General features: G+C 34.4%; 1 protein-coding gene, 1 long non-coding RNA gene and 1 pseudogene across 2 annotated transcripts in view; all 3 read right to left on the bottom strand.

Annotated features, from left to right (window-relative positions):
- Positions 1-6,079: 6,079 nt before the first annotated feature.
- LOC120150303 lies at positions 6,080-7,425 on the bottom strand. Its single transcript, XR_005518512.1, has 3 exons — positions 6,881-7,425; positions 6,666-6,788; positions 6,080-6,155 (listed from the first exon to the last, which is right to left on the bottom strand). It is a non-coding gene; the product is annotated as an uncharacterized LOC120150303 (long non-coding RNA).
- A 1,846-nt stretch (positions 7,426-9,271) lies between these two features.
- LOC120150404 lies at positions 9,272-11,776 on the bottom strand (annotated as a pseudogene).
- A 1,193-nt stretch (positions 11,777-12,969) lies between these two features.
- Positions 12,970-27,613, bottom strand: part of LOC120150435 — a 56,012-nt gene continuing 41,368 nt past the window's right edge. Inside the window, exons 14-22 of the mRNA XM_039163124.1 lie at positions 23,399-23,585; positions 22,103-22,353; positions 21,370-21,462; positions 21,195-21,296; positions 14,869-15,226; positions 14,016-14,153; positions 13,284-13,933; positions 13,127-13,236; positions 12,970-13,093 (exon numbers count right to left, since the gene is read on the bottom strand). Of these exons, the coding sequence (XP_039019055.1) occupies positions 13,209-13,236; positions 13,284-13,933; positions 14,016-14,153; positions 14,869-15,226; positions 21,195-21,296; positions 21,370-21,462; positions 22,103-22,353; positions 23,399-23,585 (1,807 nt within the window). The 3' untranslated portion in view covers positions 12,970-13,093; positions 13,127-13,208. The remainder of the gene's footprint in view (positions 13,094-13,126; positions 13,237-13,283; positions 13,934-14,015; positions 14,154-14,868; positions 15,227-21,194; positions 21,297-21,369; positions 21,463-22,102; positions 22,354-23,398; positions 23,586-27,613) is intronic.

Raw genomic sequence — 27,613 nt, 5'->3', positions numbered from 1 at the left:
TGTTCTAGAATTGTGCAAACATGTTTGCCTTGTGAGGTTTTCCTTGTAAGTTTGCAAATTTGTGTATTTCTCTTTGAAAAAGAGTGTGCTCAAGAATTTGGGGTATAATTCTTGAGGGAGTTGTAAGGTTACTCTTTGTCCTCAAAAGAAAGAACAAATTAGTGAATTTGTTGGAAAATCCTCAGTGTGGATAGCTAAGGTAGTGGACGTAGACTTTGGTTGAGAAAGTCGAACCACTCTAAATCGTTGTGCAAATATTTTCAATTTTCTGCAAAAGCTTCCACCAAAATTTTAATTGCCAATTCACCCCCCTCTTGGCCATTTCCATCAATCGATTAACTCAACAATTTTACATTGTGGAGGGTTTTAACCTAAAATGTTACCCTATCTACTCTAAAAAGTTACAAAATTTGTAATAATTCCGTTTACAACCGAGAATGTTACATGAGTTTATTGACGGTAACTTTTTAGGTTGCTACAAAAATAACTATGCAATTTACATGATTTGTTATGGAGAACATAATATTTTCGGTTTCAACCTAAAATGTTACCCAGATTACTCTAAAGAATTACTTGCTTGTTAAGTTTTTCAGTTACATCTTATTGCAGCCTTCTTTTTAGTCTTATATTAACCGGTTGTATTTTGGACTCCCTTTTTTAATCTTGGGAGCTTTCCAGATTCCGACAAGTGTTTTTGTTCTTGTGGCAGAGCTGGGCTAGTTTTGAGCCTCCAAAAACTACTGTCAAAAGGATGTTTCTGCAAGAATCAGCAAATGTAAAAAGATCATTTTTAAAAGATAAGCAGAACTTTAGTCCTTATGCTTCCGAGGAATCGAAAAGTTTCTTTTCGAAGGAACTTACAGCAACTTCAACCACATTGAATAAATCTGGAAATGAAGAAGGTGAGGCATTACTATATCCATGCTATTTTTCTTGATAAGTCATCTCTCTACATACTTCTATGTAAGTTTAGTTACTACTAGCTGTTTGCTTATGTAGCCAGCTGCTAATTGTTACTTCCTTACTTGTTTAGTTAAAACAAGAAGTCTGGATGCATTACCAAAACAGGAATCCGAATCAACTGTTTTCCGATGGGATAATAATTCTCTACTACCACCACACTCTGCTGGGAGGAAATCTTCTGTAGTTCAAACAAGTAACTTCACTGCTTTGTTATCAACATCAGGATCACAGTCTATGATGGTGCATTCTGGGGAAACACGCAGTATCCCTGTCGCTAAACAAAACTTTGGAGCTTCTCAGGGTGAGAGGTCTAATACTTCATCTTTCAATGAGAATGAAAGTCAATCCAGTTTACAGTTTAGACCTAATCTATATCAAGAGTCATCAATCTCCAAGGTGGCTTCATCACCAAAGAAATCTGCTGACGTCTGGACTTCAGACCGTAAAGGGACCGTGCTTGTAAATTCAGCTTTAGGGGATGTGAAACATGTGCCATCTACCACAAAGAGTACACTATTTAGTTCTAACATTAACAACTCTCAGTTCATACCTCCAGCTGCTGTTCCTACATCTCCTGCCCCGGAAGTTTCACAATTCAATATTGTAGCAAGCAAAAGCCAGCCAATTGAAAAGGTACCACAGTCTTCTGCATTCTCTAAACCAGTTTCAGATTCACCATCATCATTATTCAGTTCCTCAACTCCATCATCATCATCATTTTCAACTATGCCGACTTCATCACAAACGTCAGTCACCACATCATTTAATGTCTCATCATCTATAGCAACTAGTTCTACATTGGCGCCAAAATTTTCCTTTTCAACATCATTGTCAGCAGCATATACTTCATCACCTGCGGCAAAATTTAGAGATTCTACAAGTTCTATAGTTGCAGTAGATGCTAATAGAAAACATTCATCTTCCTTATCGTCAGTTCCTTTCTCTGCTTTTGTTTCTTCTTCCGTTTCCTCGTCCATTCACCCTCTCCAAGTGCCTGTACCCTTGCCTTCTGATTCATCTCCTGTGAATTCGTCTGATGTTTTGAAAATTGAGGCTCAACCGTGTAAGGAAATACTTGGCATGACAAAAGATGCAGATCCGATGATACAAAAACCACCTCTGCAACTTGAACTTCCAGCAGCAGAATTGGGCTTGAAGCCTCAATTCGCAGTATCATCTCCAATGAAAAGCGTAACTCCTACTGGAGTGTCATCTGGAAGCCAAACCAGCATCATTGATGTTGCAGGTCCTGTAACTAATTTGGCATCAAATCCTCAGCCACTGCAGCCTTCTACTGGAGATAATCTTTCAGCACCATTCTCAACTAGCATTAGTACCGTTGATGGAAAAAGCGGAACATTGGATGTCACACAAGAGGATGAGATGGAGGAGGAGGCTCCTGAGACAAACCAAATGGCTGAACTTGGCTTGAGAAGCTTAAGTAGCTTTGGAATTGGCTCAACTCCTAGTCCAACTGCTCCAAAAGCCTAACTCATTTGACGCTCCATTTGGAGTTGTGGCGACAAGTCCAGCTACCTTTTCATTCACCCCAACTGTTCATAATGGAGAGTTGTTTAAACCTGCATCTTTTACTTTCCAACCTCCACAGCCTTCCCAATCGGCTCAACCTGCAGGTTTTGGTGCATTCTCTGGTGGATTTGCTTCTAGCACACCTGTTCAATCTCCTGCCCAAAGTGCTTTTGGCAAACCCGCACAGCTTGGAGCTGGACAACAGGCTTTGGGTCAGTTCTTGGTGCTTTTGGGAAGTCACGACAGCTTGGTACTGCACTATCAGGAAGTAGTTTTACTTCCGGGAGCAGTTTTGGTGGTGGTTTTGCAAGTCCTCAATCTGCTGCTGGATTTTCTAACGCTGCAACAGGAGGTGGGTTTGCTGGTATGGCCTCTACTACTGGTGGCTTTGGTGGTTTGGCTTCTGGTGGTGGGGGATTCAGTGGTCTGGCTTCAAGTGGTGGTGGATTCGGTGGTGGTGGATTCGGTGGTCTGGCTTCAGCTTGTGGTTCTGGCGGCACCGGAGGATTTGCTGCTGCCACAGGTGAAATTTGGTGTTTATTTTTTTCCTTGTTTTGCTCCGCATATTGTTTTCGACAGTGACTTATGCCACGTAAGCATCTGTCCAGGGAGTGGTGGGTTCAGCGCTTTTGGCAGCCAACCGACAAATGTTGCTGGTTTCTCAGTCTTTGGAGGTAGTGGACAAACTGGAAAACCGCCTGAGCTTTTCAATCAGATGAGAAGATAGTTTTGACGAATTCTTTACAGATAAAGACTTAATTTGTTGGTAGGTGCCTGAGTATATATATATCCTTAGCATTTTGTATAATCAATATTTTAACAAACCAGTAGTTTTAGCAATGTAATTGTAAGCAGCTTTTTGTTAAATCGATACCTTTATCATGTGAATCGGAAATACCGTTTTATATTTACATTTAATGGTTTGGAAGTTGAGTCCAACTAGATTATATTTTGATGTTACCTTCAAAACATCTCATCATAATTACACTGCATAAATTACTATCAATTTGTAGTGATCTCTCTAATTATGATTATATGCTCAGATTTATTTGAGGCCACCTTCAATAAAACATTAATTTTATTGATCGTGTTAGTAATTTATTAAGTTTATCTATTGACATAGTTAAAATTAAACCATCTCATGCAATTTTCCATCACTATTTATTTATAAATCTACAAGATGTAGATATTGATCATCAAGTTATATTTTGGGTTGGAGAGGGAAAACAAGAAAGAATATATTAAATTATTAATGATTAAAGAATGTGTTATGAATAATAGCGATTAATTGATCGTGAAATGATGAGAAGAATAAATAAATATATACATTTTATATGAAAAACTCTTTTAAAAAATTACAAAAGATTCACTATGTCAATAATAAAGTACAAGAGAAATCATAACAAGTTCATAATAAAAAATAAAAACGACACAATATCACACAAATGACACTAGTATGAACCTAGAAATTCTAAGTTCACATTTATAGTTGCAAGATACTCAAAACCCTAAAATAATATTATATCGTAACGTATGACTCATCTCTTCAGCCGAAACTATAGCCCATTATTTATTTTCATTTTTCTCCCGATTCATTTCTTCAATTAGATGAAAACGTAAAATTTTCGAAGCGGATCAAAATGATATTCGGATTATAATCTCTAACCGAATAAATAATATTCGATTCTCTCACTATAAAAGGTGTTAAAATTAAAGATTTTCGATCGGTATATTGGGAATTAGAGCAAATTAAGTGAAACCTACGATGAAGTAATTCCGAAAGTGGCGCCTCTACTTAAAAGCTTGATGGTATACACGAAGAGGTTGTTTTTATATTCAAATTATATGTTTTCCTTTATTCCAATACATATATATATATTTATATAATTTCCCATCGATTTTCCCATTTTTAAATATCTAAACATAGACTGCGGTTACGTCTAGTTCCTCTCGTGACCTTTCGTTGAAACAACATTATTTTCATCGAAAACATGATATACGAACATCTACGTTTCTTTTCTCCATTTTCTCACGAAAGCTGTCGTGTTCCCTGCATGGTACATGCAATACATGGGACGAACGTGATGTTGAAACCCATGTACCCATGAATGAGTTTGAAAAAGTTCCTGTTATATGATTCAGGAAATTAGTACAATGTCGGGTTTAAAACATGGCTAAATGTTAGTTTTTTCCCCTTCTTTTAATCTTCCTTTGTTCGATCATTTTTATTAGAAAAAAACCAGGTGATGAGTTCTTTGGACTTGGGCGTGATCTTCCTTCTTGCATTGCTAGCTAGATTCGAGCCATCATCGGGGGTTTACCTCGGCCGCCGACATGTAAACGTCATAAACAAGCTCGAGAACCGCGAGATGTTGATGATCCACTGCTGGTGGAACAGTGATGATATGGGGACACGAAACCTGGAGTACGATGAAGAATTCAAAACGGCTTTCATGGACGTGTTTACCTTCCAGCATGCGAACATTGGATGCGACATGGAGTTCAAGGATGGAGGGATGACAAGGAAAGGGCATTTCCTGTTGTATGATACTAGCCTTGATGTTAGGACGCGTGAGTGCTATAAATGGTGCAATTGGGCTGTTGGGACATACGGATTGTATGCGTACGATGAGATTGATAACAAATGGGATTATGAGATTCCATGGCCTAGTAATGATAGGGGTGTAGATGAACAGAACGTTCGATAAACTATTGTGAATCATTTATTTAATATTCGTTTATGTTCATTTATTAAGCTATATAAACAAATATGAACAAAAATTATTTATTTTATTTAATAAACAAACACAAACATAGGTGTGTTTTGTTCGTTTATGTTCGTGAATAGGCTCGTTTTTTGACTTGTCTACTTGATTCTTATTTTTCTTTTATTTTTTTACATTTTAAATATGGTGAAGATAAGGACTAAATTGAATACAAGGTGAATTTTAGAGTTCAAATTATGAAGCCTAGGGAACTTAAGGACTAGTGGCATAATTTCCCCATTTTTTTTGACTTGCAAATAAAAAGATTAAGAATAGGGTGTTAGTTGCTAAACATCAAACAAATGTTAAATGAATATGTTCTTGAACATTATGGGAACATTATACAAAGATATTTGCAAATGTTAAATGAACCAAGCATAAATAGTTTCAAAAGTAAACAAACGAATACGATATTAAAATTTTATGTGAACAAACTAAATACAAACCCATTAAAAAATAAACAAACGAACACAATTATAATCTTGTTCGTTTAAACCTGATTCATTTATATCCTTGTGTATGCAATAAGTTTGTATGGTGGATGGCTTTTGAGGAACACAGTTATGAGATTAAAGCCATGGGAGGCAGAAGTATCAGAGATACATTCTTTACAAGCATCGTAGTAAAACATTATCAAAAGTTTCTTTTAAATCTCATAAAACTGAACCCAAAAAAAATTAACAATAAATAAATAAATAAACCCAAGGCTTGGAAGTCTCTGGTATCGATGCCATGTTCTTCCAACAAGCATCATCTACATGAATATGTTGTTAAGGCAGCATGAAGTGCTGTACCGAACTTGCTAACATTGAAAACCGACATTACCTACTCTCCTGCAACATAAGTCTTCTCTTCATAGTATTTCTTTTCACTCTCTGCTTTTTTGGCATTGCGTTTCTGCATCAAAATCGAGTAGAAAAATTTGAGGATAGATATACATGCATCGTAAATGTTAAACACCTGAAATTGCACTAAAAAATTCGATAACATTCAGGAGTTAAAACAATAAACCTATAAATGTAGAAAACAATCATTGTTTAGGTTACTAGTAAGAATTTTTTATACCAAAATCAGATACGAAGCAACAAGAAAATTACTGATCTCTTCTAATGGAAAATGATCGATGGGATGTGATTAATGTTATAAGAACACTACTTTCGATGCATGCCTCGTGCAAAAAGTTTCAAAAATATCCATAACCAGATATAATCTGGAACCCTTAACACAAGTGGCTAGCAAATAATGTTGTTCTGAAAGAATATGAACTGCCAATCAATTCCCACTTCTGGTTATGTATCAGATGATAAAACACAATAAAATCAACTTGCATTTCTGGTTATGTAAGAGAGTTAATTTAACAATAAATGTGAACTTCAAAAAAGTTTATGCAGTCGTTGCAAGTGGTACCATGTAAGCCTCATGATTGGTAACTATCCTTCGGGCTACAGAACTTGTGGTCAAACTTTTAGGGCTTTAAAGAAAACGAAAAATCCCCATGCTCTTCGGGACTGCGTATGGATCAGAATCACCCTGTAAGAAGCAGAACCAGCAATTCTTCTAAATCCATAGACACAAGGGGTCATGACAATGAAAAAAAATCCAAGGGAGGTCTGAAAACTTACAGGCAACAAAGTGTTACTCTCGGAAACTGTCCCATGAACAACAATAGAAATGTTGAAGGTTGTAATCTGTTCAATTAAACAAAAACATCGTAAGTCATGACAGCTATCCAATTTTGAAGAGTGAGAAGCCAAATAGCAGTTGTAGTAGTTTATGCAAATTGACAATGGCATAACAGAAAAGCACAATAAGTTGACAACAAATAGAAAATAAGTAATTCTTTTTTATAAAAAAAATATTTTAAATATTTAATGGACGGACATACTTTAATGGTATCAAAACCCCTAAACCATTATAGAAACTAGAAACACTTAAATTGATAAGTGGTGTGAAATAAGTATTTATCGGATGGACAGGCTTCGCCAATAAGCAGTTGCATTTATTCTTAAAAGGATTAAGAACTCTCTCAAATTTTAATTGTTGTTTCTAGAAGCATTGTACAAAATTTAACAAAACGGATCATGATAATTATGAAGGCATGATATTGAGACTTATGTCCCCTTATTAAACCAACACCCTTTCCCTTTACTTGCTTCGAATGCCAAAAATAAAAGGGTTATTATTTGATACACAGGCTGTGTAAAATTTTCACAGCTGCTTATTTTAACCTATACTAAAATATAAAACTCCAACCCCTAAAGCCTAAAATATAAATTCTAAACCTATACTCTAAATAAAAAATGGGCCATCATCACCATGAGTAAATCATGTAAAAACTTACCACCAAGACCACAAGCTTAGTGCATATTTTTTTGCCACCACCAAGGTAAATAATTATGCTAAACCAATATCGTTTCAAAGAAATTAAGTCATGTCATGACAATAACCTATATTACACTTGAGCAAATTAAACAATAAAGCTCACAAGTATGTTACAATGAAAAGATTGAGAAATTAAGCACAAAGGAATTCTTTGATGTTGGTATATTTGTTCAATATGATTTTTGTTGACCGTATGATGCTTTGACCTTTAATTTATACTTTCTTTGTCAATTCTAACTGTTTGGAGTCGTTGGGAATCATTATAGACGTTACCTACAACAAAAAACAGTATTTAATGCATAAAGAATCAATCCTTTTGTGAAAGGGATCGATCATTTTTCAAATAATTCAACCGTTGCAAGAAAGGGATTGATCATTTAGGAGAATGGATCGATCATTTTGATAAAGAGATCGATCCTTTTCCTTGAGGGATCGATACTTTTGTGAAGAGATAGATCTCAAACTTTCTGGAATCCAAAGGAATGATCTTTTTACAAGGGGGTCGATAATTTGGTCAAAGGGATAGATCCTTTGAGCCAAAAAAGCTTGGAAACACATCTTTAAAGTGCGAAAACGATCGAGTATATTTTTGAAAAGGTTCGACTAAATTAGAAAACATTTAAAACATATTTTTCAAGTTAATTTGGTCTTTGAATTATTTTTTATAAATTCAATTAAGACCAATATCAATTTTACAAAAATATTAATTCAACAATAGTTTACGATAAAGCTGTGATAATATCAGTCTATCAATGTGTTATGATTGTTATTTGTATTTTTATGTTAATGATGATGATGTTTTTATCATCATCGATAATGATAGATGTTTGTATCTATCAATTGTTCGAGTTATTAGGTTGAATTTTTAACAATTTTCTTGTATGCTCCTTTTTTATTCTAGATGACTAGTATATAATATATTGATCGACTCATTTAGATTGGATATTGTAGAGACTCGTTATGAGAGTAACTCTTCTAATCCAATATATTCTATTCACATCGTCATGATTTGACCTACTGAAATTATTTAAGATATCATTAAATAATAATTAATTACATTAATTAAAAGAAATAAATATATAATTAATAAAAAATTAATTAAATACGTATATACACGTGCCTCCAATAAACCGATAAACACTAAATCTGTATTTTATTTTTGACTAAACTAAATCTGTATTTTATATAACAAGAGAAAATAATAGCAAAATTGACCTTCAATGGTTTGAAAATGGTTAAATCCACAGTTCTTTTTTAGCTAACTCAAGGAACAGTAACTAAATTTGACCTAAATGAAAGACACAATATAAACTTGAAGATAAAAATAAAAATAAAATTCTTGGGTACATGAAAGAAATCAGAAAAGATGACAAATTCATATACACATAAACTAAAGAAGACAAATTCACAGTTTGCCTTATGGACAGTCAAATTCAAACTTCAACCATGGATTTAAATAGGGGTTCGTTATCATAATAACAGTTTTTATATAATCATAATGGTATTATACGAAATCGTTATTGTATGATCGTGATATCTGTAATTACCACAATTATACTTGTTGTGTCCGCTTACGATAAACACAACACAACTAAAAACGCGACCGTAATTATAATTTAAATCCATGATTTGAACTGCACCTTCTATATAACATTTATCCTTCAAAACCACGTAAAGGTTACCAAAATAAGAACAAGAACAGAAACCAAACCCAATGGCTTCTGCCCACACCAAAACCGACGACTGCCGGATTCATAATACGGCCGGATCATTACAGGAAATTTGCAACTTCCCACCGCAGGGGTCGGATCTGTATTCGTGATCATCGATACATTCGGAAATTTGCAGGCCACTTCGAGCTGGTTATTCTTCTGAAAATAGCTGTTAAAGGCATAAGAAATGTTCCCCTAGCGTCTAGATTCCCACAAGATGTACCGTAACCGAGGCTGGTGCAGTCAGCCAGCCCACATGCATAGCTCACACTCGGTTGCACTTGTGGGTCATCGAGTCTGACTGTAGGCTTCATCACACACCACTTCTTTTCCAAGTAATGTACACCTTTTGCAGGGACCAAAGCTCCACTATTTGTAGTGCCAAGGTTGAGAGGGTATTTAACCTGTCCATCGAAATAAAAAAAACCCCAGTGGCGTTCGAAATTTTCCGGATCAATGCTTTTTTCATCCTCGTCGATCAAGCTAAACAGATATGCATCTATAGGTCCCGGTCTCATCGGGGTTCCTTTCCCTCCAGAAATATGAGTCATTAAACCTTGATTGAAACGTCGAGCGTATTCTATGTTAGCATTTCGGTCCCCGTCAGTAGGCCACCCGATCTCCCCAACTATAATCTGTAAATTTCCGAATCCATTCTTCCCTAACGCGTGTGTAAGGGTATCGAGATTAGCATCGAACATGTTGTAATACAACGTCCCACCATCGTTTAGTGGCAATGCATTGCCATCGAAGAATGCATACTCAACCGGAAAATTGGAATCGGTATAGAGGCTTATAAATGGATAGATATTGACTGTGAAGGGAGAATTAATGTCATTCAAGAACTTGACAATTTTAATCACGGGGTCAAAGATATCTTTACGGAAGTCACCCCCAGATGGATAGTTATTCGAACTCGCATAAACATCGGCATTGAGCGGAACGGTAACCTTTACTTGGCTGCCGATCCCAGCTTTGATCAGGGCAGACTGGATATTGTTAAGAGCAGGGAGGGTTATCTGAATGTAGCTTCCATTATAAGTCTCTAGGAATGGTTCATTACCAACAGCAACATATCTGTAAAGAATGTAATGAAAATTAGAGAATGGAACCAGGCAACCTCGACTACACCAAAATTAATATCTTAGACCATCAATCTTATATATATACGCCAGCTCTATATACATACAGACCTATATTGTTAGAGTAAGTGTAATCAGTTTATCGGAATCAAAAGGACATATTTGTATGAGAAATGATAGTTAAATTCAGAAAGACCATCAAAGTTTAATTCAGCACCAGACTCAAGTAATATGTTAAAACATAATGACTGTACAATAAAATATACACTAAAATTTTATATAAAAATCTTTTCAGGAAAAATCATGGACATAAGATGAAAATTTTCACTAATATTAGTAATAGAAAAATACAAGAGGATTTAGAGAAATAACTTATCATCTAACTCTAAAATGGTCTGATAACATAATAGCGGTTGTTATATAGTAGTGTGAAGCGAATTCACTCCAATAACGGTGGATCACAGTCTCAATTTAACAAGTAACGGTCAATTACAACAATAACGAACCGTTATTCCTGTTACTGTTATGTGACAAGAATTTTAAAAAAATCTAACAGTTTGTTGCTACAATTAGAAGTATTATGTTTTACAATAAGTTTGACGAATTTAATAAAAAAATACAACTACATACCCACAATAACTGCAATATCATATATTATGATCGTAACAACGATGAACATAACCGACTGAAAACAAAGCCGCTAATCTCTAGTATATATTTATGAGGATGGTTCATTGATTGAAAGGAAACTTGCATAGCAAGAAATCTATTCAAACTATTTTTATTACTCTCAATCAACATAAAATAAAATAGAACAAACTTTCCACTTTAAATCAAACTATATTTCCTACTTTCTTAATAAATTCGAATCAAAACAAATTCGAATCGAACTCTAACTTAACAGAATCCGGAAAGCAATTAGGCAAGAAGGGTCTCATGAAATGAAGAGAAAAAGAAAGAAAAAAAGAAAGGTGACCTGACGTTGACATTGTTGGAGGAGATATGTTGCGAGACATTTTTGGCAACCCATTTCTCAGCAGCTTTCATGCTGCCACCGACGGAAGCAAGCATGTCATTGGGGATTCCCACCATGACCTCGATCCCCGTCTTACCCAGAGCCTTGAGTATAGCATAATCCGCGTCGAAAAGCTTCACTTTTTGAATTCCATTCTCTCTCAGCATCCTCACCACCGTCTCCGGTGGCAGCGGGTGGGATGCCTGTGTTCCCCAGTTCACACCAATCCCCTTCCCACACCACACCATCGTCAACAAACATACAATCCCCATATTCACTCTAATACACCACCACCCCATATTCAATCACAAACCCCAAGGAAAACAAGAAATCAGAAAACAAAAATGAAAACCTTAAAACCAAAGAGACAACACAGAGCTGAACAAGTTAAAAGTCCAAACTTTGCAGCAATTTGAGTGAGAAGAGGTTGAGTAATCTAAGCCCCCCTCGTCTGCAAAGCAAAAGAGAGAGGGAGAGTAAAGCAAAGCAGTAGAATGAAGGAAAAGAAGAGAGAGAGAAAAAGAAAAGCGATGGGCTGCAAAGCAACGGGGAATTGCTAAAGAAAAAGAACCAGGTGACGTTAGAAATGTATAGACAAGCACGATGATCGGAAGACAAAAGAAACGGGGTGGGCCCGGGGAAACTGGTCTGGTCTGACAGGGATCATATGTGGTTTGTATACACTGAAAGAGTGAGAAGTGGGGAATGGAATTTTCAAACGACCAACTTTGTCTGTTGACGACCCGCAGTTCATTAATTTTCAAACTCGACATTTAAAGAAAATAAATTTTAGAACTCAATCGAATATAAATTTACAAACTTAAATTCATTATTTCTCAAACTTAACATCCTTTCACTGTAATTTTATTTACAGCTTAATCCACGCCCAAATTTATATTTCATTTTTTACTCTCATTTTAACAATATTTTTTTTGTCTAATACAGTTTACGTTTCCGAGAATCTTACGAGTTATTTTAAAAAACAATATAGATTCTTACACCATAAATTTTAAAGATCAAATTTTAAAGAGAATAATATTCAATGTTACTGCAGCTCAATTGATCACACTAAATTGTTAATTGACAAAGTGGTCCCAATGATGTAAGGTCTAAATTGTTGATTGACAAAGTGATCAACAACCATAGGCAATAAGCGACTCCGATTGTGATTCCGGTAACTTTAGGAATGTGGATGGTTTATAGCGGAGGTGTGCTTTAGTGATCAACATAAATAAGAATTAATTAAAACTATTCACTAAACCTACCAATCATCACTTTATCTGATATTATAAAACGCAATTAACCAAGTCGATGCTACTGGGCTCCCGTTTCCTTTTCCATTGACGCGGCTGTGTTAATTATGGTTTAATTATAAAATATTGAAATTATATATATTTTTTATTTTTAAGCAGTTATTTATATCAAAATAGGTATATTAAATTGCTGAAGTCAATTACAAAAATTGTTAATAAAAAAAATTCAAAACAAATCTTCAGCCTCACTAATAGTACAATCATTCTACAACATAATCCAAAAATCTAATCAGATGGACGGCTCTTGAGCAGTTCTGGGAAATAAAATTTCGCTTCAAATGCAGCGCACGAAATAATCTCTAGTATCATCTAAAAGGTATTTCTCCTCCCCCTTGATCGAGAGTACAGATATTCACACCGATGCCTTTCGAAATTCAAATTCAAAAGCACAACAGTTCACGTGACGAATGAAATTGAACTACAATTCCCAAGACTCGAAAGAATCGCTATGAACCATAATGTGGTAGTCCCAATAGACTCAAGCAAATGGTTGACTCGTTAATGTAGCTGAAGCACTTGTTTCCTGGTTTTCTGGTGTAACAGGTGACATCTCTGCCAATGGTTTATCAGTCACAGTTATATCTGGCACTGTTGTGCCAGTTGCAGATGTTGTTGCATTCGTTTCCGCATAAGGAGTCATGTCTGGATTGCTCCCGGATGATGAATCAGGAGATTTTTCTTCTAGCGGAGGTTCACTTGCTTCTGCTATGGGTGGTGCACCTGCTTCTGTTCCAGCTGGTGCAACAGGAGTTGCTTCTCCGATTGGCGTGCCTAGTGTCACAGCTGGTGCATCAGAAGGCTGTGCTCCTATTGATGTGCCTGGTACTGCATCTGATGTGGTGGGAGGTGCTGCACCAATAGGCATTTCAGCCTGTCCACTTGGAGGTGCTTCTAATGCCAATGGTTTGATTTGCTCCTGTGAAGCCTGTGTCACCGGAGCAGGTTTCTTTTTATTTGTAATTGAAGCTGAGAGTGCTGACATTCCCGGAGGAAGGATCTCAATCGGTGGTTTCTTCCCTGCCTCTGAAAAACTTGTAAGTTTGGGCTCCTCCAGAGAAGCCAAAAATGCAGCTGTAGCATCTGTTTTTGCTGATGGAGTGTGCTCCACCTCCTTCTGTAACATTTTGTTCCAAGACTCAACCAAGTTCTTCAATGTAGGTCTCCCATGAGCCTGGAACAATTTTTAGAGTGGTCAGAATATAAGAAAGGAGCTTTAGTTCAAGAATAAATTCTCTACATTAACCGAATCATACATGTGCGTGGAGCACAGCCTCTGCAAGCATCCCGGTATCCTGCCAAGCCTTCTCCATAAGAGCATTGTCTCCCAAAACCGCAGCCGAAAATGCTGCTTCACGTCCCAAACCAAGGGAGATCAAGTTATTTACTAAACCCTGCAATCATGCAGACTTTCTTCAATCACACAAGAATTAAACTATATACATCTGCCATGCCAATTACTCTAGCCACGCAATGAAGGGACTTTCGGTAATAAATAATTCAAAAGTTAAACACAAAATTTAGTACACTTATGAGTTATGAGACTTTAAGTTTTAGAATGCAACTGAATTCAAATTCAATGACAATATGTCAAAGAGCAAAGGAGCTTTTCCATAATAGAATATTAATGGTGGTTAATGATTCCCCCCCCGGGTAGCATTAGATAAAAATTACAGAGAAAAAAAGAGGGTTGGATGAACAGTATTTTGAATATTTAAAACAGATAAAGTGATAAAAAAAACTAGTACTAAAACAGTACAAGTAATTTAGTAGAGATGATAGCTTCCTAATTTCCTTAAACAAGGTACTTGCCTAACAATGAGGACACTCATATTATCATGTATAACAAAATTAGAATTAGCTTCAACTAAATACAAAAATTAAGGGTTGGCAAAATATAGTATTTAAATATATACACATACAAATTTAGGAAGACATTTAAGGTTAAGTTTGGGAAAGTCAAATCAAGGCATGCAAGACAGTTTTAATATGACAAAGGGAAATTGCAATCAAGCATTTACGTAGAATAGAATTCATAAAACCAATTAACAAGTATCACACAGCTCAAATAATCATTTAAGAAAAGAAGATACGAAGATTGCAACTTACATTGAGTCGTGTCAACTCTCCATGATTTGCAAGGCGAAGAGCAAGCCCTCTTAACTCGTGATCCTGTAAAGCTCCTTTCACTGAACCAGCAGTAGCTAATCTTTTAAGTGCTTCACGAGCAATGTCAGCCTGGGCAGTGGCATCGGCAGCATCAATAAGGTCCAAAAACTCCTTCGCAAATTTTACTATTCCTTGAAATGCCTCGACCAGAGTTTCCTTCTTAGCAGTTAAATTAAGTATATCATTCAAATCAAGACCTGGATTATCCTGTCCAATGTCCCTGCTATTACTCATTGTAAGAAGACACTGCAGAGCTCTTTTCAAATCATTACTCTTCATGGCTAAATCAAACTCCAACCTGTAAAATCAGGGTAACAATGTGATTGAAGATATCAAGGATAATAACACAATCTAAGAATAACAGAGAAGTCTCACTGAACTCTAATTGTTATAAACATGAAAAAGGGGAAAATATATAGACTCGCGGAGACTGCTTTCTTCAATAGAAAAACAATCACATCCCTTCAACCATGAATTTCTTCCACTACTTTCTAAAGCAAACAGCAGAATCAATAATGGAGATACTTCACATTCATTTCTCATTATGCTACTTTTGGTCGTGCAAAAGAAGATGATACTAGTATGGTGGGTAGATGTTATGGGCCAAATCTATAATAGGAAAGGCCCTTAATTTGGGCTATTTAATTAAGGCTTAGGTTATTGTAAATAAAACTTACAGTTGTGCTTTTATTTCTTTCTATAGGATTATTGATGATGTTTTTTTTAATTATTATTTCAGTTGATTTATTTTCTTTTTAAGAATAGTTTTCTTCTTTATGTAATGAGTTCGGTCCTTAATTAAAAGTATGAAATAACCCTAAGTCAGAATTTTATCCAAAATCCAAAAATATATTGGTCTCTCTTTTAACGAGTTGTAAAGGTTTTGGTCTCCCTCCAACGACTCCTAAAGGTTTTGGTCTCCCTATAATGAGCTGAATCATTAATTTAAAACACAAAATCCTAAAAATTGATATTCAGAGCCAACTATGCCAAAAAAAAATATCGGATAGAGAAACATGTCAAAATATGCAAGAAGATGCAAGAGATTGTCCTGTCAGTTTCCAAGACAACTTTTCATTCTCCAAAGAGACTTTCTTGTCTGAATATATTATTTTTCACACGGTGACAAAGTTCGATGTAAAGTTCTTAGAAAAACAAAATGATACACCTCACAATTGAAACAAATTATCAGTTCACTGAATATCAAATAAATTAATCACTCATTTTAATTTTTCAAAAATTATAGCTCTTTGACAAGTGTCGAGATTGATGAGCTAAATTGAGTTAGAACATTCAATTTTCACTAACCAAAACAAATGACCGATCATGGCCTAGCTCTCTAATGTCCCCAACGGAGTCGTCAAGCTGTCAAAACAGTCCTTATGCACAAATAGAATCTCGACTCAAGTGAAAAACTTACCTTTGGAGTCGCCACCAAAATTTTGGGTTAAGATTTTTTTTTTGATAGGAATGGAAGGCCTCGTTAAAAACCCCATTCTTGGTTAAAGGAGCTTAGGGGTAAGCTCCTTAATCAGCGGAAGGAGGAGTTTAAACCAAAATGATTATAAGTTGTTTTAATAGTGAAATTTACAAATTCGTTTGTACATTTAAAATGTGATCATTTTACTTATAAAAAAGAGAAAAATACCAATTCACATGTATATAAATAATATATACACTAAAAATATAGCTTATAAGATAATAAAAATATACTACTAGGTAAAATAATAAATATTATCATCTAATATTTTCACAAAAATCATGCAATATATTTAAAATATAAACAAATTAGTATTAAACTTTAAATATAAAAATATGTATAATCAAAATATAGTAATAAATCCACAATAAAAACAATATCATAGTATCTATTAGTTAAAGTAAAAATATATATATAATTATTTTAGAAAAAATATAATAATAATATGATAATATGGGTCAAAAGATGTACTAGAGATAGAACATAATCTAATGAATGTTTGTATTCACAAACTGAATTTTATCTTTAGCCTAGTATAATCTAGTTAGGGTTGAATCTATTTTGACGACCTACTTCTGAACAAATTTCAAGAGTCAGATGAGATATTTTACAATCCACACCAAGAGAAACCAAAGATAAAGAAAAGAACAAGAGAAATATAGAACAAATGATTGCTTTATTATTCAAGAGTAATGAATGATTTTTTTTTGTTTTTCTGTGTTTCGAACAACAAAAGTGTTCCCAGACCTTGGAGATGAACTTTTGTATTTTGGCAATCAATTTTTGAGATCTTGGTAGCGAACACAAATCAATAAATGCTGAAAATATCTAGAGATCGAAAAAAAATAACGAGATTAGTAGTGATATGATACAAATTATTGGCCAAATCACAAATATCCAAATTCTTGGTGGGATCGAATCATATTAGAAGCTGCAGAGTTTCTGTTTCTTTTACTGGGATTTTTCCTCCCCATTGATGCAAACCAGGTAACCTTTTGTTAGAATTTTAACTACGGATACGAATTTCTCTAGTTCACAGGCTTGGACTACTTTTTCTTGGTGCAGAGCTCCTACAACTTTTACTTTACTCATTTAATCTCAAAAGACTCAAATCTCATCAATCTGAATGAATAAACGTCAACTTTTGCTTTACCACATTAAGCTTGCCAATATTCTTTTGAGCCGACGAATCCGATGCAATGAACTCGTTGTCAACATATACAATGATTCTCCATTTCTTGAATGTCTTATGTCAACTTGCTTTCGTTGTTTTTGACATATCTCAAACAATAATGTCACGAGTAAAGGTTGTTGCTGCAAATCTTCCAAGGTAACTAAGGCTCCAATAGACCTCTAAGGATCTTCTAATGTGTTACCAAATTAAAATCAGCATCAATATAAATAGCAACTGCCACAGATTCCACAATATCAACTAAAACTTTGGGTGCTTTCATTGACCCATTGGATCGGTGGAGAAGATAGTCCAAAAGATGGTTCAGTGGATCAATGAAAACGCCCAAAGCTTTAGCTGATATTGTGAAAATTGTGGCAGTTGTTGTTGATGTTGATTTTAATTTAGTAAAACTCTAGGAGATCTTTAGAAGTTTATTGGAGCCTATAGTTACCTTGCAAATTTCCATTATTATTTGAGCCATGTCAAAAGCAACATAAGCAAATTGACATAAGAAACTCAAAAAATGGAGAAAAAAAATTGCCACCCTATATGTTAACAGAAAATTCAATGCATCGGATTAAAAGAATATGCGAAGCTTAATGCAATAAAGGGAGCTTTTCTTAAGTTAACAAAATCCATGGTTGTTGACGTTGATTCAGTCAAAACTAATAGGATTTATATCTTTTGAGATTGAAGGAACAAAACAAAAGTTACACGAGCTCTACACCAAGAAAAAGTGGTCCAAGCATATATCTATGAGCTAGAGAAAGATGAAAATCCCCACATGAGAAAAAATTTGTATATGCAATTTAAATTCCATCTAAAGGTAGCATTTTGTGCATCAATGGGGAGGAAATCCGCATATTTTAATATGATTCGATCCCTTAAAGAATATGGATATATATGATTTGAACAACAATTTATATTGTATCTTGACTAAACGATAAATCTCGTTATTTTTTTACCAATCTCTAAATGTTTTCAGCAACTATTGGTTTGTGTTCGCTACCAAGATCCGAACACACTTTTTTTTTTCTTGAAACACAAAAATAAAAAAAAAGATTTATTATTCACTCCTAAATAATAAAAGTAAGCATTTGATATATATTTCTCTTGCTCTTGTTTTTCTTTGCATTTGGTTTCTCTTGGTGTGAATTGTAGAATATCTCGTTTGACTCTTGAAGTTTGTCAGAAAGTAAACCGTCAAAGTAGATCCAACCCGAACCAGAATATAGTAGGCTACAGATGAAACTCGATTCATGAATATAAATATTCATTCGATTAAGTTTGAACTTTGGTACATCGTTTGACCCATATTATTAGTATTTTTTTCTAAAATAATTATATATATGATATTTTGCTTTAACTAATAGATACAATGATATTATTTTTATTGTGCCTTTATTTATTACTATATTGTGATTATATATATTTTTATATTTAAAGTTTAATATTACTTTGTGTATATTTTATATGGTATGTTATATTACATGATTTTTTTGGAAATATTAGATAATAGTCTCTATAATTTTATCTAGTAGTATATTTTTATTATCTTATACTATCTCCGCCCCACTAAGAATGTCTCTTATTGACTTTTTAAAAGTCAAAATTTTTAAACTTTGACCATGATTATTTTAAATATTTTTTTTAATAGGAATAGGATGCCTCATTAAAAACCTCCCTCATAGTGGTCCTCTGCCCTAAAGCTAGGACCAACTAGCGGAAGGAGGAAAAGAGTGCATCAATTTATTGATAATAAACCAGATACATAAGGCTTAAAAACACTCTTGCAAACTACATAAAACTTAAAAACAGTCCTGAGGGTACTTTGCTCTTAAGGCTTACAAACCTGCCTAAGCAACGACAAAAATTACCCAATTTTTCAAAACTACTTGATTAAAGGTTTCTAAATATATATATATATATATATATATATATATATATATATATATATATATATTCAGATTTTTATCAATAATAAAATAATAAGTCAAAGTTCAAAAAATTTGACAGAAAAATATCAATAAGAGACAATTTAAACGGGACAGAGGGAGTAGGATATATTTTTAATATATATATTATATATATGAATTGGTATTTGGTCCTTTTTACAAGTACCACATGTTAAATGTAAGCATAAATTTATAAATTCCACTATAACCGGCTAACCGGCTTTCTGGGCATTGTAGGGGTGCTTATCTTTTCTCATACGTAATTGACTCGCGAACCATTCCAAGTGAATTTATGGTAAGACGTAAATATATCTTAAAGATGTGATTTTTAAATATCAGTCTCTATTTAACCCAAAAGATCAATGACGCTCCAAAGGTAAGTTTTATACTTAAGTCGAGATTTGATCTACGCCCCAAAGGTTGGTGACCCTTCCACAAGTTATCGTTCCATGTGGTAACCATCTATGATTGTCCTATATCCACATGTTCTTATCAAAATTAGGGTAATTTTAACTCTGAATTAAAATGCTTTGGAAACTAGGGTCTTGTGAATCGATGAAATGAATCTTGACTCTTGAGGAAGGGACAAGCAATAAAGAAGGAACAGAGTGTGAGGAGAAGATTAAGCGCTTTAAGAATGAACTAGTGGATAATGGTTGCTCCAAGGCTCCATGACTACGCCTTTTAAAACTAAGATAGCAAGGCCATGTATAAGTTTTTAATATTTTAATTTGGCATGGTATTAATGTGGCATAAAATATCTTACGGAAATGATATTAAATTTTAATTTAACTAGTTTACAAACAAACTCCATGTAGATTATAGTCGTATAAAGTCCTAATAAATCAGAAATTAAGTTTTTTTTGTTATTTATAACTTGTACTCTATATCTTATCTAAGTATAAGATTAGATAGAATGTCAGTTTGACTAGAAAAGTTAACTCCTAACAGAACTCTAAATTAGTATTTAGAGTAGGATTGTATTTATATTGTAATCTGCCTATTTTAATAGGTTTGACCCAGTGTATTCAAAATAACAAGAAAAATAAGAAGAGAAAACTTCTCTGTTCCAGAAATTCCTTCCTTTATTCCCTACTTTTTCCAGAAAAAAGAAAGGGAAAAAAGAACTCTTAAGGCAGTGGCGTTTCTACTCTCTTGTAAACCTATCTGATTCGATGTCCAAGAACTACTTTATCCTCAGTGCTTGATTAAAATTGGCTCAAAGAAGGAAAAACCATATCCTGCTGTCAAATTGAGGGGTTCGACGATTGCCTATTTTTCCATTTGATCCTTTTATTCCCCACAATCTCATGTAACAGTACCCCATCCAATCTGGTCCCTCCTCCCCCAACCAAACACAAACAAAAATAATTAAAAAAAACATGTGTCAACGTACAATAATGCAGAAAATACAAGCGAATGTAAATGCATAGACTTCTAACCCATGTGTTAAAGTAGCCATGCACCAATGTAAGCAAACAGAAAGCAAGCAAGAATGTAAATGCAAGTGTTTGTCTAAGAGAGGGATCAACCTAATGTATAAATTTGATGAAAGAATTAGAAATTTGTTTCAAAGTTGAAATCGTAAAACACCAGCCATAGGCACTAATATAAACATAGAAGAATCATAAACAAAAAAAAAGAAGGCAAAGGAAACCTCTTAGATATCCCAGGTAAATGAAGTGCTTCGGTAGCATAGCCCATTCCAAGCAGAAATTGTGCTAAATCATCATGATGTTCTCTGCCAAGCCAACTAGCCCTGGAGATGAAAATAATATGAGATCACATAAAATTGTAGTCTCATCAGAAATAGAAAATAAAATTGTTTATACCATTTCACTGCACTAACTGCATCTCCATAAGCAGCAAGACACCGACACCGAATGCCAGGATGACTCAGAGATAAGGCATGGGCGGTCATGTACCTACAATGGTCATTTTTAACATAAATCTATATTCGATAATTTAAATTACTATGCTATATGAATGCAGCTGTGTTCTACATGAATATAGTGCATGATATGAAAAGGATTTGGTATTTCGAATCAAGGAACCTGCCCAAAAAACTTCTTATATGAATCATTTATATAATCATGCAACCACAAGTTACAGGCTTGCTAGGTATATACATCACGAGAAAGTAGCGGATGGAGGTGAATGCTGGAAAAGTGATACCATAAAAACATAAAAGATAAGGTGTATATATATATATATAAATGGATAATAGTTTCAAAGCAACACAAGAAAACTAGTGTAAGAATTATATATAATGGCACACCGCCATCAAACAAACATGCCTATCAATAGAAAAAGGCAGCAATAATCAGAGGTAAACAAGTAAAATACAACAATTCCGGATTCTAAAAGCAAGTAATGGACTAAATTAAGACAGGAAGAGGTTTTCAACTATGCACTGTGCCAAATTCATCCCTCGGTTATGCAATAAAAGAAAAGGACGATCACAAAACAGATAAAAAGAAAAATGGGGAAGGGGGGGCAAATTAATAAGTACACTGATAAAATCCATTGGCAAGCCAATGAATTTCTGAGTGCACGCCAAGGTACCTATCAATAAGCCAAAGGACGCCATCTCTTACACCAACCACAATAAGTGGTCCCATGGGTCGTTTCTGCTCAGTTGGAAAACGAGTAACTGCTACTGAGACTCCACCACCACCAACAGCAATTTCATTAACCTTTCTTTCTTCCATCTCTTTCAGCATTGTTGCATCATCCCCGTCAACTTTATACTGTTTAGGCAATGACAAGAAAGGTGGCACAGAAGGAGCATGCTGGAAAGAAGCTAACCGTACCACCTGACAGCAACCCACATTGAAATGGGGGAAAAAAGGAACCCTTAATCAGATTTGAAGTAGCACAAAAGTATTAAGGCCTAACATCCTGAATTATCCATTTAACTCTTGTACACGAGAGAGAGAACTAATTATGGAGAAAGAAATTGTTGCAAGCTATTAGAATGCAATATCCTTATTATGTTCTTCAACTAGTTGTACAATAACTTGAACAAATGAGCAACAACACCAAATTATATCAGCTATTTAAATAATGAATAGTTAACATATTGAAAATCTTTAAGTAATTCTGAAGTTGGCTTTTTCTATCAAGGAAACATGCAATTGCAAACATTTAGGCTTTGCTTGGTATTAAGGATGGGTTAAGAGTGAGGATGGAAAATTTGTTAATCAAATGGGTAAGATTCATAACCACTTTCTTACTTTGTAGCTTAACCATTATATTAATAGATTTTCAATCCTTCATACCAAGAAGAGCCGTAAAGCACCTCTCATCAAATACTTGGATTATTTTGCCACCAATAAATTCATTTCGTTTTTCTTTTTTTTTCTTTTGGTGTAATGATGAGGATGGATTGGTGGGGGATATTAGATAATATTCAACATCATTATAAATTTTACCCTATGTTACTCGAACTTGGTTGTGAGTGTTAGATATTGGTATGTGTCTGACATGGTATGTTCAATTTTCTCAAGATTTCCATGCGTTCGGAGAGCCCACAAAGGATCATATCCCCATTGCATAGTCCGGTATGTGTCAGTTATGGGTATTTCAAGAAAAACAAAGGATTAGAGGAACATAGACTTCATCTGTAGTTAACTTGTGCAAGGAACTTTGAAGGAAAAATACGGCTAACAATCAGAAATTGCACAAGTATAAATGAAACCTCAAACCACATGAATTTGAAACTTCGGAACAAAAATACAATGAAATGAGATCAAGAAAACACTGACACAAAGGGTTAAAGGAAGGTTCAAAGTACTACCTATATTAGAGACAGCCGACAGCCAGCACAAAAATAAATAACAATAATATAAGAATTCGGACCTGTAACATAGGTGGTCTCAATGCTATTCTTTCTTGTGTAGCAGTTTGAGGACCATCCACACTGATTAGAGCCAACTCTCCATGCTCAGCAACTGCTCTTGCCTGGGTTTCTTTTAATTTGATCTCTTCTTTCATCTTTCTTGTTTCAATGTCAATGGGTGCAACTCCAGCATCAACAAAAACACATCTGAAAAATTCAGCACAAAAGATACAAGTTGCACAAGTTACTACAATCTGATTGTCAACACCGTTAACATTCCATAAACTTATTATACAAAGTTTAAAAAAATAACATTAAAAATAGAGGAATAAGAGCTTTAACTGGCAAACAAGGCCCCTTGTGAACAGATTTCAAAGGCTTAACGGACTTAAGGCTTGAAACTAATTCTTGATTCCATTATATTGGTCATAGAAGGAAATGAGTGATGAATTAACAGATTTTGACAATTTAGCCTTCTGCATTTAACAGGATTGCCCTATCATAGCCATCAATCAAGAAAACAATTCCAGCTTAAATGCATTTAGAAATATTACACATAAAAGAGTGTCGCAACCGTCTTTCGGTTGGACCCGGAATTGGGCTTCGACTTGGAAATGAATTGGGTTGGAGTCGCCACCGACCACTTTAAAACGAATTTAGGTGGGTCGGACACCATCTTACCTGATCTGCGTTGTACCAGAAACGTGTTGGGTTCGGGAGTCGGTTACGGTCAAGGAAGGATTAGCACCCTTGAACCGCCCTTTCGGTACCAATTAATTTTCCGGTTGTCTTTAATGGCGAAAATTTAAATTGAAATTTAAAAACCCGATTCAAATTACTTACCTTTGATCAGTTAGAACTTCTCTACAATGTTAAAAATGTTAGAGAACACAAATGAATACTAAATAAATACTAAATAAAAAAATAAAAAATAAAATAAAATAGAATAAAATAAATAACAAATAAAAAAAAAAATCAAAGTAACGATAAAATACAAGAATACGAAAAATGATCAAGTAATAAAAATATTAAATAAACCAGAAAAACAAAGTATGAGATGAAATAAAAAATAATAATAAGAGGTAATTAATAATAAATAATAAAAACATATATACAAAATTAAAAATTAAACGTAAAAAACAAATAAAACATAAAAAGGACTAAAATAATGATTAAACCAAATGTAAAATAGTGATTAAAATAAATTTTACATAAATTAAAGAGTCAAATTTGAAAATCATCAAACATAGTGTGCTACATGAATTAGTGACTGAAATTATAATATCACAAATATAGTGATCGGAATTCAATTCTAACAAACATAACAGAAACTAGGCCTGTAAATGAACCGAACGCACACGAACGGAGGTATGTTCATGTTCGTTCATTTAATAAATAGACGAACATAAACGAACACGAACATAAACGAACAAAATTTTTTTTGTTCATGTTCGTTTATTAAGGAATATAATTTGTTCATGTTCGTTCATTTAATAAATAAACAAACATAAACGAACACGAACATAAACGAACACGAACATAAACGAACACGAACATCAATGAACACGAACATAAACGAACATAAACGTTGGAGACCATACCTTCCATTGTTCTTTCATGAAAAATAGTCGACAATGCAAATCAACCAAATCTACAGTGATAAATAGCGTAAGAGTTGATTAGCAGTGATGAAATGTTTGAAGATATCAAATGTTTCGATCGATCTTTTAAAGATATTAAATGATTCACACAACTTTAATTTAACGCTATAACATTTATCTTAGTGGTCCATGATTACATATGAACAATCATTTTCTCCTATTACACTCTTTTTCAGAAATTGCATAGAAACCTTTGTTTTGTTTTCTGGTAAATTCTATATATTTTTCTTTTTACTGATGCTCGTATACTTTCGATTGTTACCTTTATATTCCCATCTATTTCTAGAAAGAAGTATGATGTTTTCTTGAGTTTTAGATGTGAAAATACCTGCAATAACTTTACATATCAACTATTAAGCCAAATAAAACAGAGAAAGAGATGAAAACAAACATGTAAAACTTCATATTGCACTATAATATAACTTGTTTTGAAGCTTTCAGTGATCGTCTTCACTCTCTAATGAACACTAGGGTTTGGGAAAAAAAGGGGGAAATGAATATAGGTGCGAGGTGCCTTACAGGTTAACATATTGGATTTAATCTCCAAATAAAATTGGATTAATTATGGAGTTGGTCATCAGAATATCATATTAATTAATATTTTTAAGATACTTACAAATTGGTCACCAAAATTGATTTAAGAAGATTAGGTTAAACATAAATGAATGAACATAAACGAACATAATCGAACAAACATAAACGAACATAACCGAACGAACATAACCGAACGTTCACGAACGTAAATGAACGAACGAGACTTATGTTCATGTTCGTTCATTTAATTAAACGAACAAAAAATCTTGTTCATATTCGTTCATTTAATAAATAAACGCACATAAACGAACTTCCCGCCGCACGGTTCATGAACGGTTCGCTGAACGTTCAGTTCATTTACAGGCCTAACAGAAACGTGTAATAATGGACTAAAACATAATAATTGAAAATAAATGCTCAAAATCATGTAAAACAAAACTCTATTAAAATGCTGAGACATAGCATTACAAAAATGAAAGGACTTGTGTGGGGGTTATACCACGAATGGAAAAACACGGAAATCCCTAGGCTTAAACGACGACGTTTGGTTGTGATATACATATATGTTACTTAAGCCCAACGATCGATTCAACCCTCACATTTTCATACTTACCTCTCCCTCTCTTCAAAATGAGAGAACAAGCTTCTCTCCAGATTCTCTCTATGCAATATTCCCGATCTCACGCAGGCCGTCGCCTGTGGCCGCTAACTGGCGCACCGACCACCTTGCTGACCGCCGGCGATGGTGGTCGGATAAACCCAAAGCCCTCAAAACACTCCTCTTGTTCCCGGTAACCAAAATCCTAAACCCAAATACCCTAAAAACCACCCACCAATCGTAGATCTAGGCCACAAGGTTCGATTTTTTACCTTTCCGATGGTAAATCCTTCGTTTTCCCGATGTGCTTTTATCTGTACCGACGCGTACTGGTTTTTGCGTTATACTTGCATGTGGGTTTCGAATAGTTTTGCTTGGTTTGTGTTTGTAGGTTTTTTCTCTTATTCTTGACTTGTGGTTCGTTGTTGATGGTGATGTCCTTTGGTTTATTGTTGATGTGGTCTCACTGTTTTGTTTCTCGATCGTTCGATGGCTTTGTGTTTGGTTTACTGTCCATTTGGTTGTGGCCGTATGTGGATTCTGTTATTGGCTGATGGGTTTCCCTTGGTTCGTTCTTGGTTTACTGTGGCTATGGCTTTCGATGTTCCCCCCCTGTGTGACAGGCTTGGTGGGGTATTTATACCCCACCGTTGGTGGCTCATTTCCGGCGAACTCGGGGTCGAACCCGGATATTTCGGGGTCGTTCCCGATCTTGTTACGACCTGCGTTCTATTTGGCGTTGTGGAACGTGCTTGTTCCGATTTTGTTGCCTGTTTGACCGTTCCATTTCCGGTGACACTTGAGATTGCTCCTGGCCGTTGGATTGGGTCAGATCCAACGGTCCAGATCTGGCTGCATAAATGAGGTCTTAGGGTTTTCCCTTGTGCGCCGCCTGTGTTAAACGTAAACCCTATCTCCTTTGGATGTTGGCTACGGGCTGGTTCAGGCCCAATTTGGACTGTTGCTGGACCAAAGCAATTGACCTAAAAAAACAAAAAAAATAATAATAATAATTAAATAATTAAATAAAAACGGGTGAATAATAATAAATAAAAACAATAAATAAAAACTATATAATATATATTTTAAAACTGTTTCTTTTTTAAAAACTATATACTATATATAAATTTTAAAAAATGTTTTTCAAAAAACTAATAATTTTTAAAAATGTTCTTTTAAAAATTATATAATTTTTAAAAAATGTTTTAAAAAATTATATATTATATATAAGTTTTCAAAAATGCTCTAAAAATTATATGTTTTATGTTTTCAAAATATTTTTTCAAAAATTACATATTATATATTTTTAAAAATGTTTTGAAAATATATATAATATATAGTTTTTTAAAAGTGTTTTAAAAACCATATATTATATACGTATTTTCAAACCGCTCGAAAATTAGTGTCTACAGCTGCCCCTCTTTGTCCTTTTTCGTGGAACG

Source organism: Hibiscus syriacus, unplaced genomic scaffold, assembly GCF_006381635.1.
Source record: "Hibiscus syriacus cultivar Baekdansim isolate YM2019G1 unplaced genomic scaffold, ASM638163v2 tig00111022_pilon, whole genome shotgun sequence".
Classification (NCBI taxonomy): domain Eukaryota; kingdom Viridiplantae; phylum Streptophyta; class Magnoliopsida; order Malvales; family Malvaceae; genus Hibiscus; species Hibiscus syriacus.
Note: the sequence above shows the minus strand (reverse complement) of the source record. Positions and strands in the feature narration are given on the sequence as shown.